The sequence below is a fragment of the Cebidichthys violaceus genome, unplaced genomic scaffold, assembly GCF_023349555.1.
Source record: "Cebidichthys violaceus isolate CVI_PGR_0920_01 unplaced genomic scaffold, fCebVio1.0.p SCAF_15, whole genome shotgun sequence".
Taxonomy (NCBI): domain Eukaryota; kingdom Metazoa; phylum Chordata; class Actinopteri; order Perciformes; family Stichaeidae; genus Cebidichthys; species Cebidichthys violaceus.
The window spans coordinates 10,497,859-10,511,666 of NW_027176318.1; the positions used below are offsets into that span (position 1 = coordinate 10,497,859).

General features: G+C 41.6%; 1 protein-coding gene across 1 annotated transcript in view; it reads left to right on the forward strand.

Annotated features, from left to right (window-relative positions):
• The window catches only part of plxdc2b (plexin domain containing 2b), an 81,978-nt gene that overhangs the window by 32,370 nt on the left and 35,800 nt on the right, over window positions 1-13,808 (forward strand). Inside the window, exons 2-4 of the mRNA XM_068709940.1 lie at window positions 2,246-2,469; window positions 10,739-10,885; window positions 13,504-13,573. Coding sequence (XP_068566041.1) covers window positions 2,246-2,469; window positions 10,739-10,885; window positions 13,504-13,573 — 441 coding nt within the window. The remainder of the gene's footprint in view (window positions 1-2,245; window positions 2,470-10,738; window positions 10,886-13,503; window positions 13,574-13,808) is intronic.

The window sequence follows — 13,808 nt, forward strand, 5'->3', positions numbered from 1 at the left end:
AATGTGAACGTTAGGGGAGAAGAAGAAGACGGGAAAGGAGTGGAAAATGCGCTCCGTTAAACCCGGTGACCTCCGTCTCATAAAAAGAAGCAATCAGCAGTATTTTCTGTTCTGAAGCCAAAACAATTTGCATCGCTGCAACGGCATGCAAGCACTTTGTAAACTTTGCGTTTTGGAATAGTGCTATAAAAATTAAGTTTATTACTAATTGTCTTGAACCGCTTAATCCTATTAGAGTCACGGGGAGCGGGAGCTTATCCGAGCATACCGAGCATCCGCCTGAAGGCAGGGAAACAAGTCTGCAGTCAATCACAGGACTAACAGATAAACAGAGCATCTCTCATTCATACACAACATTTAGAATAATCCACGGGGATGGGAAACTCATGTACGCAAGTGGAGAACATGGAGGTTTAATGTTTGTCACATATATTTATTGCAGTGGTTTGTAAAAGTACAAATGTATTAACAGCAACAGTACGTAAAGTATTAAAGTAAGAGTATTTGTCTGGGAGAATGGTCCCTTTCAGAGATTTTATTGTAAATACTATATTGGAATATTGTTACCGATTAAGTACTGTATGTACCGTTGGATCACAGTATCATGGTTTATAAATAGATTGAATGTTTTTGTTTGTAAATTTATTAATCTGTAAACCAACTAGTTTCTCCAGCTGTCAGATAAATGTAGCTATATTTTATAAAAGAACGGTATTATACAATTGAAATACTCAAGTAAAGTACCTCAAAATTGTACTTAAAGGTACTTGTACTTTCCATCACTGAAATGCAGCGCTGAAAGACTTCACAACCCCCATAAATAAAAGTGATGCTGTAGGTCTCTGATGTAGGTACTGAAATAATGTTCACACCTGTAGTTTGGTTCATTACAAATCATTTTTATTTTAGGTTTGGTCTGTTTCATGTCCACACTGGCTTGTTATAAACAAACCAAGAGGTGTAGAAGACATATGGACTGAAACATGATTTATTGATGAGACAGTTTCCTGCATCGTCAACATTACATGGACCAAATCACCTTCTGGTGACGTAACTGCTTATGATTCCCTGATGTCACAAAGAAATAACTGATTGTGAGCGTTATCATTTGAGATTGCAACTAGACTTCAAATGTCCAGAATAATGCGGTAGAAACAGGATTAATATCAGGCTTCTTGTACCGTAATACTTAGTGGTTTCTAAATTATAGATCACTGACTTTTTAATGGGAAACCGCTAAAATACAAGTACTAGGACACAAACGCAGCACATCTGTTTTAACTCCTTTTCACTTTCTGATCGACTGACCGTTGTTATTAGATTATCTTGCATTATCTATACATACATAATACATACATTACATTGCACTTAAGATTTCTTACTTGAGACTTCACGATCAGTGCATTAATGTCATAGATTAGCTTTTGAATTTTCAAACTGCAAAGACAGAGATCCACCGGTTGTTTCAGCCTCTAATCCAAACGAACTGAATCAAACTAGTGAACACACCTGAGTTTGTTTAAACCAAACGGATTAGGTGATGAAGCAGCCTGAACCGAAGGCAGTCAGAAAGAATAAAACAATAATTCTGGTTTAAAAATGATTTTTTTGCCACTTTTAGAAGGAAGAAGGAGTTCTGACGATCTGCTCGGTGCTTTTCCGTCTCGTCATTCCTTATAATGACGCGGCACATTTCTCCGTCTGTCTCAGGCTCCGTTAATCGAGTCGGTGTTTACATTAACACGGAACCATTTTTCAGCTTTCACCAGCGTCTCATTGCAGACGGGGACGGGCAGGATTGTGTGTGACTGTGGCCCACTGGTCTGTGCGATGGCTGCTGAGTCATCGCTAATGTGCATCTGTTTCAGGCAGTGAGATTTCACCCCAGAGCAATGAGAAAAGTCCACAGAGACAGTGAGTTATGAGGGAGAGGCACAAGATTAATGGCTTGAATAGTCCCCGCCTCTATAATTTGACTAATGCCTTTCGTGAAAACACAAATATTAGAGCTGCATGTAATTATCTTGCTCGTACATGCCACCAATTTACATTACGTGGCAAAACATTTTCCCTTTCGGGCTAACACAGGGTTCAATAAAGCTGCAAACTTATTGACCATGCTTGATTAAAATATATGTGTGGTGACCTACTTTACATGTATTGATTAATTATGCAATTATAACTTTAAAGTGATTTGGCTTTGGGTCATATGCTGACGTTTTCTTTTGTTTTCCCGTCTCCTCAGGGGTCTCTTACTCATACGTGCAGGGGCAGGCAGGAGACGAGGACGCAGCAGTGGACGTGAAGCTGTACGGTCACCGGTGGAGGAGATGGCTTCCCCCAAAACCCCGCAACATGGACAGTAACAGGGCCAGTCAGGAGCAGGACCAGGATCCTGAGCAGGAGGAGCCCGAGGGCTTCCCAGGCCTGCTGTCTGCAGAGGAGACGGACAACAGCTCCCAGATAGAGGTGGGTGCTGAGTCACGCCGAGGTCATTTGCAGAGAGAGATGCAACTGTTTTCAGAATAAAAAAAAAAACAGAAAACATAATGTTTTATGTTTATTGTCTTTTCTGTGGCTCTGGGGGAGTTTTCTAAAGTCTGGGAAAGACGTATAACTGAAAGTTTGCTTCACAAACTGGAGGTGAGAAGATCAGTGAAAGACTATCCAGGTGCATTATGGGAAGTGTAGCATGCAGGGGTTTTGGAGTTTGAGCCAAACAAGTGACTTAAAGTCAGCATTACTTTGCTTATTTATGTTGATCTGATTTGACCCGTCTCTTCAAAATGAATGGATGTGCAGCGCCACAGTAAGTCCCTGGAGCACCTGTTTAAATGTGTCATTAGGCAGCATTAAAAGCCCAACACACCCATGATCCTCCCACACAGGTGTTTGCTTTTAACATGCCTCAGCTGAGGTGCTGCGTGGGAATATACAGACTGGGCTTTGATTGACATCTCTCTGGTCTTTCTGTTGCACCTGTTTGCGCAGAAGACGTTATGACAAACTCTAATGTCTCGACCCTCTAGAGTGGTCCAATAACTTGATAGCTTGTAAATCTAACCTGGGAATCTTTGACCGTCAACGCTTCATTCAATTCAAGGTCAGTAGTTTTAGTGGATCAGAATATGACAATACTCTGAAATGTATATGGATCATATAAACAGCATATTCCGAATAAGTCCTTATTCTGACTAAGACGTGGAATTAGCCGGGTGTGTTTTAGGTTTTTCGGAGTATGCACGGCTGCAGGTAATCAGGAATATTTCTTTGTTTTTTTTGCCATGTATAGCTTGGTAGGAGTATAGTCTTTAATAAGGGCACAAACTGTAATATTTTGTGTAAACGTAGTCGGTGTCTCTCATTTTGAGATTTTTCAGGTTATGATAAACAAAGTCATGCAACAGATATTAAAGTAAAAAAGTGACGTGAATACAAAGTGCACTGAAAAAAAGCTCTATGGTGGGTTATATATCAATAATTCTATGATATTTTATGGAAGGCCATGCAACTCAATGGAATCAAAGTTTGCCATCGTCGTCATCATCATCGTCCAGCTGAATCCAGACTTTATTGTGACTCGGTTGAGATCAGTGCAGCTCCTCGCGGTAAACCTTCCTGTCTAGTGAAGAAGCCAACTAATATGAAGAGAATGAATCGATAAAGTCCTCCGTTGAGCTGAAACAAAAAATACTCTTGAGATGCTTCCCTGGAGCAATTATAAATCCCCCTAAAAGAGTGGATCTTAATGAAAAAGACTAGCGGGGGTCTTTTAATATTTTATATAAAATGAAGCTCAGCCCTCAGGTGTTCATCTACCTTCTTTCGTGGGGCTGGATCCTCGTAAACTTGACCTCGGAGGGACCAGAGCAGGAAATGAACCCGGCCTCCCACGGTTTTGAGGGGTTAGTGGAGCTGCTTGAGATGAATAGCCGGGTTCGGCTTGTGTTTGTGTCTATGTAAATGAAAGGCATTACCCGTGTCCCTGTGTTATGGCGCCTGGGCCTTCACACAGCATCGAGGCGTTCGGTCATAATGATAGCAGCCACCTGGGCTTAGACAGCTCGTTAAGTCTTCCTGTGGCTTCTAATCATCTCAGGTTCAGAGCCTCGCGTCTCTCAGTCGAAGGAGGGAGGCGGCTTTGATCGTCTGCTGTAATCATTCACACACACACACACACATTTACATAGGGACACACAATCGACACACTGATTGTTTTCGCTCTCTCGGGCTAATTTGTTGTTGCAGAATGGAAAAGCAGTCCACGGCACAAACACCCCGTCATTCCTCCTCTCATCACTCACTCAGCACACACGCATTGCCTCACCTGCCTCACACTCTTTGTGGACATGAGGACACGCCTTCATAGTCAGAGGGCAGAGACTGTGGACGCTGAGCTGAAATCTTCCAAACCAGCAGTGAGCTGAATGGATTTAAAGTCTGTCTCCTCTGATGTGAAGGAGCTTTAACTGAGGGAGTCAGAGGAGGGGAAATCTACTCTTCGACGCTTTCACAAAGCTGTTCATCATCGGGTTGTCATTGTGTGTTTTGTCTATTTCAGTCAGTGATTTGCTAAAGAAACATCAGAATTTCTTACTGTGAATGCAGTGTGTCTCTGGTGAAAGGAACAGACTTCTCTTACTCTCTAATTTTGTTTAGTTACAGTTTCACCAAAAATGTCACATATTCCCTTGCTTGCCAAGAGTTCGATGAGAAGATTGAGGCCTGTCTTTTCAATGTGAAGCTGCAGCCAGCAGCCGGTTAGCTTAGCTTAGCATAAAGTCTGCAAACAGGGGGAAACATCTAGCCTGGAGTCTCTGCAAAAACTCCAGGAATTATCCAAGAAATAGTCCGGCTTTTAACCACAGCAAGATATAATGCGTTAATAAGAAAGCTTTAGAGGTAGGTTTGGACAGAGCAAGGCTAACCTTTTCTCATTGTTTCCAGGCTAAGCTAAGCTAACTTACTGCTGGCTCCAGCTTCATATGTACAGACATTGAGAATGGTATTAATTTTCTCATCTAACAATCAGTAAAAAAGTAAATAAGCTTTATGTTCCCAAATGGCAAACTAATCCTTTAAAGTCACACAAGGTATGCTTTGCCATTTATCTGTTAAAATAAGTTGTTTTAATTTCCATAAATCACCTTATATGGACCTCAAGGAATCTCTTGATCTCCTTCATAGTCTTTGCTCTGAGGTCAGTCTGTGTTTGGGTTAACTGGTGCCGTAACACGAGTTTCCAACAACCTCAACATGCAGGTTTACAACAGTGGCCTTAACAGCAGACTGTCTGACGCCCCAACCCTCTGTTAGCTATCAGATTAAACAGCCTACAGGTCACAGTCGGGTAGAATAAGGTGAGGTTGGAACAAACCGTGGGAACAAGTCGGTGTCACTGGATTCGAGTCGAATCACGAAAGACAGGTTCAGACACGTAGTCGGTAATGGCTTGCGGCAGTAACGGTTGCGTTTGTGTTGTTTGTCGCGGCATCTTCCAAAGTGCAGGTTCATAACCCCAGCTGTTAGGATGTCATGTAAACCGACAGTTCATTTATTTATTAAGGAGCAATGTATTTAACATTCTGAACATTAATATGGCAGCAAACAACTATTTGCTATGTTCATACTGTATATAGTGGAGTATTGTCTCCCTCTGTGTGTGTTGTTATCTGAGCTTCTCCTTGCTTCGTTGAATGTTGGTGCATGTGAGCGTGCCACGCTGGTTAGCTCACGGCCCCCGCTCTCTGCATTGCTCTCATACGACGGCGGTTAAAGCTGATGACGCCGTCATGACAGAGAAGTTCCCACACTTTGGTTTCCTCTCAGGTAAACAATATGAGCCACCTTACTTTGATTTGTAGATTGATAACATATAATGGGAACCAATTTTGAAAAACAATGTGTTTCCTTAATTTGATGGACCACTTAAGCTGTCTCACAAGAGAAAGAAGTCAGCTGAGCTCGCTCAGTCTAAGCCGTCACCTGGAAAACACCGTCTGCACACCAAAGCGAGCCAACATGGGTCCTGACCTCTTTGGGAAAATACTTTTAAAGGTAACTCACGGCTGTCAGGTGGCACCATTTTAAGACCTGTCTTTATTGAGGAGCATAAACAAACCACACAAACACAGACGGCAGCAACTTGGATGATAGATTGTACAGACTGCTCTTTTTTTCCCCCCAACACCTAAAATGAAGCCAAGAGAGACGTATAACTCCACAGAAATAATGTGTACATTTGATGATCTCATTTTCACTCCTGGCTGTTCATATCTACAGTAAAGTACAGCCTGTCCTGAGAATTTAACCTGTCAGGTTGCCAATAAAAGCAGACAGTGCGTTGGTGCTTGTATTGCCTTGATGTGTAGTAATAAGGGTGTGGTTCATGGTTGTTATTGGATGTCTGGGACTCCACAGCTCAGGAGGCTCTTTGGGGGTTACATGCTTCACTACATTCACTGTTTATTTGTTTATTTCTTAAGGGGGAGAATTCACGCAGCGAGGCAGCGAGCAGATCGGCTTGCTAATTTTCATTACTTCACTCGAGTCCCAGTGCTGCTTTTACCCTTGCCACGCTCCATATTCAGACCCTGCAGTGAATGCAAATCATTTCTTTTTTTTTTTCTCTGCCTTTGTTTGTTTTGTGTCTCCGTTTGTCAAGTTTGTTAAAAGGTTCCCAGAGGATAATGTGTTTGGGAAGAGATGTTTACTTGTCTTTTTGCCGTTCGGTGTTTAAACTCTGTAATGCTATATCATCTCAGGCAGCTGTACTGCTTGGGGCTGCTCTACAGATGAACCTGTAGCTGTTTAAATTTCCGCGTGTGTCCGGCCTTTAACCGTCTGACTGAGCGTCATCTTCTGGCGTTGAGAGTCGTGGGCTTTTCTGAGTGGATGTTTAGTTTGCAGTTATTTCTTCGGATTAACGGAGACGGAAAAGGTGGAGCGTTTGTGAGTCGTGAGTGTACCTCCACGTCCTTGAACATCACTTTGAAATACAACCGCCTTCTGTTTGAACCCATCAGACAGCTTGAGAAGCCAATTCATGAGATTAACAACCAACGAAGAAGAACACTAGCATTATATATCAGCTGCTTGGATTCACCTCAGGCTACTTATCTACTTTAGTCTCTCCACGCTGACACATGAACTTTCATCCAGTTGAAAAGTCACCGGGCTCGATTTCTTGTGTGATCTTTGCCTGGTGCCACACCTTCGAATCCGCCAGCTCCCTGGAGTCGACTCGGTTTTCTGGCATTGTGACACGAAACGGCAACATGAATTGATTTAAGCTCCTACAGAACTCAATATGTATATATCTGATATTTGGGCTAATTCATTTTTTTTCCTCTCTTAAAACATGTTAAAAATGACGTTCGATTCAGACAGAGACGTTGGTCTCTGTCTTGATTTAAATTGTTAATTTTAAGCCGTTAAAAACGTTGCTGCACTTGAAGTCTGTACAGCCACGTCCTCTGGGTTCTGAGGGACCTGAACCCAGAAACCCAAGTCAGACTGGGTCCAAAGTTACACTCCGGTTGGAGTAGAGTCTCACTCTATTGCCGTGGTCTGCGTGTCATCATGTCAAATACCTGTGACCTCTACATCATGCTAATGTATCCACACTACTATTAAAAGGAATCAGGTGGTGCTGCACAGACCAGTGTGTAGTTCCACATAGTTGAACACACACACACACACACACACACACACACACACACACACACACACACACACACACACACACACATCACCAGTACCATGAAGCTACAACGACTGGCAGGAGACGGAGCAGAACGATGAATAATGGATCACAGGCATTATCAGCTGATGAAGCGCTGGACACATGAGCGATGGCATGCTTTCTCAAACAGGCCACAGTCTGATGTCACTGTGTGTGTGTGTGTGTGTGTGTGTGTGTGTGTGTGTGTGTGTGTGTGTGTGTGTGTGTGTGTGTGTGTGTGTGTGTGTGTGTGTGTGTGTGGGTCTTACTTGACGTGGTTGCAGTTTTCAGTGTACTCCTCCTTTATTTTTCTGACAAACATTGTTGAATCAGCCGCGACTGATTCCAGTTTTGAGACACGTCTCAAAAAACCTCTTATTTTCTAAAGTAAAACACCCTGAATGTCCTCATAAAGATGTCAGAGAATCCCATGTGTTATGGAGTCATCGAGCAGTGAAAACAAGAAATACAGGCCTCAGTATAATACAATATTGATGTGGTGAGCAGCTTGGGATAGAGATGGGAGTGGGTCTTTGTGGACAAGTCCTTTCTGCAGTTTGTTTTTGTGCTCTTGAGACAAAAAATGGTCCATTATAGGCAGAGATTTCTGTTTTCTCCATCACTATCTAGTTTCAGTTTAGCCAGAAGCTGAGTGACGAGGTCACAGTCGTCCTCTCCCTCCTTCGTCTTGGGGCCATCTATCTTCCATTAGCCTCCCTTGAGCTTTTCAGTGCAGCTCAGTCTCATCTCCACACTCTCGCGTCTCTGCAGGTCAGTTTGAACTTAACCCACTGGAGTTATCTACGTGAGTATCCACACATAATATTACAGTACAGAATGTATCCAAAAATGCATGCAAGATATATAAAAACATGACTTTGTTTTAAATAGACATCAAATGTATGGGTCTGCTTTTGCAATACATTCGCTGATTGTGTACAATACATTACTTTTATTATTATTTTTCTGTCTTAAATACATTTAAAGGGGACATACTATGATAAACATGTTGTGCACATACATTTGGGTATCTGGAGTACCTCACAACCCACACACCGTGACCTACACCCGACCAAAACAAGGTGTAAAAAATGAGAAATGATGAGATTCAGCTCAGGTACTGTGAGGAAATTAGGAATATATATCACTGTCATTTCATAGCTTCTAATAAATGTGTTAACGTATTCTGCTCGGTCTTCCTGTGGGTGATTTGTGCAAAGAACATTTTACATTTATAGAATGTCAGCAGTAATTTTACATCTCAGGTCTTTTGTTCCTGTGAGTGAAAAGTTCAGTGCGTCTAACAACCACTGTAATTGTTTTTTTTTATGCTCCGCCAGCTGTTTTTATTTTGTGTTTGACAATGTGAGTCAGCATATTAGAGACACTCGCTAGTGCCTTCCGGATTCTCAAGGCTTATCCTTGTCAAAATGTGTCTGAGGTCACACATGACTCAGTCTGCCATGGACAGCTTCAAGATGAAGTGGTGAATGTTCAAATTATGGATGAATTATATACTGTAAAATACAAGTAACTGTGTGAGCAAGGCTCCGACCTGAGATGAGTGTGAGCTGATTCCTTGTCGTGAGTGGGTTAGGACCACACTTCTCTTGCTGGCACGTTTTGACACAAGTTTGTGGCGCATGATTTAAAGAAACAGTCGGTATCTTCTTCCCACAACCTCCCACCATGATCCTGTTTATCGAGTCCGCTTCACTGGCCCCTCTCACCTCTGAGGAGCCTCCATCTCCCTCGATCCTTCAAAAAAAAACATCTTGAGCTGATTAGGAGGAAACTTTAAAGTTGTGCTTTTGCGTCTTCTCCTTTTACAAGTGCCCTTGTTTTCTATTCTGAAAGTAATGTGCTGACTAAGGCTACCCGGAGGGGCGTTTTTTTCCCTGACACAATTTGTCTGCACTTTAAGCCGTGATGAAAGGCTTCTGGCAGTGTTCGCTTAAATCTACAAATTGATCAAAAGTAAAAACCACCTACATGGCTGAGCTCCATTTGGATTTCTGATTTTTATCAATCCCACAGAGGCTTTGCTAAGCCTGAAACATTATCTCTCTGTTTTATATTCCAGGCTGAATGTTATGTAGCGGTATTACATTAGAACTCTCTGAGGGAAATATGAATCCTCAAAGCACAACGAGCTGAACGGGGAAGGATTGTGCTTTAATTAATGTTTGTCTCGTGGCCTTTTGACAACCGAAGCGCGGCAGCTCAGGATAAAACCACCTATGCATCAAAGTATGCACGGAGCTGTGTGAGTTCTTATTAGTGAGATCACAGTCAGACGTAGTGTACACTCTCAAGGCTCGCCATCCAGCAAAACATCAACTTTAACAATGTTTTAGATGAAAAACACAGCTGTGAGGTGTCTCATTAGACCCAGAGGGGAACAGACGAGCAATAGGAAGCCCTCGACGCGAGCGTTCTTCCTAATCCTGCACAGGAAACAATAAAAGCAGACGGGCCGCTCCCACATGGCTTATAAAAGTCTGCAAATGTTTTTCTTAGTAAAGGCGAGTCTGACTGCGCAGTCTGGTTTTAAGAGTGGAAGAAGTTGATTGGCTTCTTGTTGTTTTTTTTTGATTAGTAGAAAATAAAACCTCTTTGTGTGCTGATTGTGCCCCTGATGAAAACCCACAGAGTTGAATGAAAGGACAAAGAGAACGCACACATAGTGGAAATGATTGCATTGTCATATAATGTAATTTAGGAGGTACTTTGTTCTGCAGCAACTATACTATATATTAATTATCCAGATTCTATTACAACGAACCGTCTTATTAGTTTGCTTTGAATTTGATTTGGGCTCACATGATGTCTGTATATTGTGTTAGCTGTGCAGCGTATAATAAGGGCTTAATTAACAGAGCAGCAGAAGTGTCTACTCTCTCCTTCAAGCTGCATTTCATTCCTCTAAATCACTTTTGCTGTGTTAATGCGTCTTCACAGTCTTTATTCTGTATGCAAACTCACAGGGTGCGTTTTGTTTTGTCACGTCTGCAGGAGGACACAGATCACAACTACTACACATCGAAAACATACAACCCGTCGGATGCGATGAGCAAGGACTTGTGGGTAGACACGGACCAGATGGACAAGGACAAAGTGAAGATCCACGGGATTCTGTCCAACACACACAGACAGGCAGCGGTAAGACAACCGACTTCATCCACTGGGAGGCTGTTGCTTATTGTCACTAGGTTATCTGCAGGTTAAGATGTAAACGATGTTGTCAACTAAGGATGCAACCAACAATTAAATTCATTCCCAGTTGGGTTCTCAATTAACCGACTTGGTCAATAAAAAACTAAAGATGAGGTTTTGTCCGACCAACAGTCCAAAACCCCCAAAAATTATTATTATTATTGATAAAAAAATCAATTATCAAAATAGTATTTGATTTTCCACTTATTAATTGACAAATCATTGCTACTCTATTGTTGTTTTATTTTTGTAATTAAATATTTTATACAAACATTGTCAACAGATCAAAGGACTCCTATTTATGCTTAATAATATTCATATCCATATTAATACATCACATTTAATTTCAATTGTATATTCCTACCTGTTGGCGTTAAGATGAAACGCCACTAGAGGTTCATGTGTCTAACTTAGGTTTGACTTAAGGGAGCAGCATCAACCCCTTGTCTACTTACTCATAGTCAAGCTTTTAGCTGTTTCAACTGTTTCTTTCAGTACCAATCTGTATTTGCGAATGTAATTGTATCGCAAACACACACACACACACACACACACACACACACACACACCATGACGCCGATCGTTTCAGCTGCCAGTGTCCATCAGCCAGTTAGTTTAGCCAGTAATGTTGACTCAAAGATCCAAAGAAAGATAAAATCAATGCCAACAACATAAAGAAGAGATACTCAGTGTTTATGCATAGGTTATTATGTTTGGTGCATGTGTAGACTTGACGGTAGACTATTGTAAATGCTAAAATAAAACAGTAAGTACGGCATATGTAACTGTAAAGACATGGCAGGTTTATACTACAGTACAGTATGTTTATTTCCTCTACCAGTAAAAACATGGTTATATCAGTCATTCCTTTAAGCATCTAAACCGTCAAAAAATCTTCTGCAGTGAAGTTTAAAAGCGTCCCTCCCTCCAGCTCTGCACAAGCAGGTGACCCATGTGAGGTGCATACTGATGAGGTCATCATTTAGTGACTGGAGAGACAGAGCAGCAGGGCAGTCACAGGAGAGAGAGAGAGAGAGAGAGAGAGAGAGAGAGAGAGAGACCCAGGGTGAACAATAGCTGGTGAGGAGATAGAGTAGAGTCCCCCATTGTGCATTCTGGTCCTGCACCTTCAGTCATGTAATGATGGATTGAACCAAACAATCTGATGCAAGCTATTCTCTGTAGCCACTGAGCGGTCCGGCTAAGAGGCGAGGCCTTTCCTTCCAGACTGTATAGGAGGGATGTGGGAGGCTTCTCTGACTTTTTACCAATTCAATGGCCAGCCAAGCAATGAGATCTTGCCTGCATGATTTCCATGTGTGATTGCAGCCAAAACCGTCTGTGCTGAAATGCAGCAGACTTAACATTTTCAACAAACAGAGTTCATGTTGATGGTAGTTAAAACTCTGAGAGCTTCTATATTCCCTTCTGGCTCTGCTGCCCGACCAGCGCTTTGGCCGCCGACACCGAAAAAGGAATTGACCAATAAGGTCGTAAAAGAAAGACACAGCCGCAGAGTTCAACTTCATCACAGGACCGTAGGAAAGTTAAGCTCTGGATTGGCTGTGATAGTCTGTGAGATCCAGTGCGGTTTGCCGCAGGATTACTCCCTCCAGCATAATCTAGGATCATGTTTAATAGCCGCATGTTTACTGTGGACCGTCTTTCTCCATAACATTTTCTGGCAGTGTGACCGTCTAGCATATTCACATCAGGGGAGCAAATAATGAATGTATGAACCATCATTTTGTGGTATTATAGTTTATTGAAGCCCTTTTTATTATGTGTTGATTCCCATCAACAGATATGGAAGCCCATTTCTGTCAGGAAAAGAAAAACGAACAGATGAAAAGTTATGAATGATACTAATGGTGAATTAAAATGATTTGCAATGAACTAGTAAATTGTAATAATTGCGGAGGTCAACTATGATCTTAATCGTATCTTCTTTCTGCCTCTTTTCCGGTCGTAATTGATATTGAATCTAAATATTATAAAGTATATGTGGATGTCACGCAGACACTTGACATCATATCTGGATGGTAATGTCCATAAACTTGAGTAAAATACATACTTAAATTATTAATAATATATAATATAATATCTAAATCACATGACGTCCACAGGTAATAGTCCGAATGTTGGAAATCCAATGTCTTCATAGCTGTTCCTCATTTTTATCATTTGTAATTTCTCTTAATTTCTTCTCCCCTGGACAAAATGGGCTTCCATATAATAGATTTATAGATACATTAAATGCAAATTCAGCCATAAATGCCATGAAATATAAATGCTACTATATCTTGACATTGTCAGGAAGACGGTTTTCTTTCCTCTCGTGCTAATATGTGATAAAGGTCGTATATTTATATTTTACCACGCTTACATTCTTCTTTAAATCTCTATTTTATGTTCCTACTCAGAAATGATCAGTGAAGTAGAGACCTCCATGTTTTCCCTCTGATCTAAGTCCTCTTGTTGTTTGTAAGATGAGGACCGTCTCTCTCCTCTGATCCACCTCTTTCTTTCTGACCGGGGTCATCTGTCTGTTTCTCCCCTCACAGAGAGTTAATCTGTCCTTCGATTTCCCTTTTTATGGACATTTCCTGCGTGAAATCACCGTGGCGACTGGTGGTAAGTGAGCACTGTTCTTGGACTCTGTTCTCTCAATTGTAGTTGTTAATGTTGTTGGATATAACTGTGTGTGCTTGGCATATTAGACTGTACACAGACACGTTTGATTGCTGCTGGGTTTAGGAGGGAATGTGGCATTTATGAAACGGAGAAGAAAAAACTGTGTTTCTGGTACTCGGTGTACCTGAGTGTGACTACCGTTCAAAGAGATCTCAGCCCTGATTACAGAAAATAA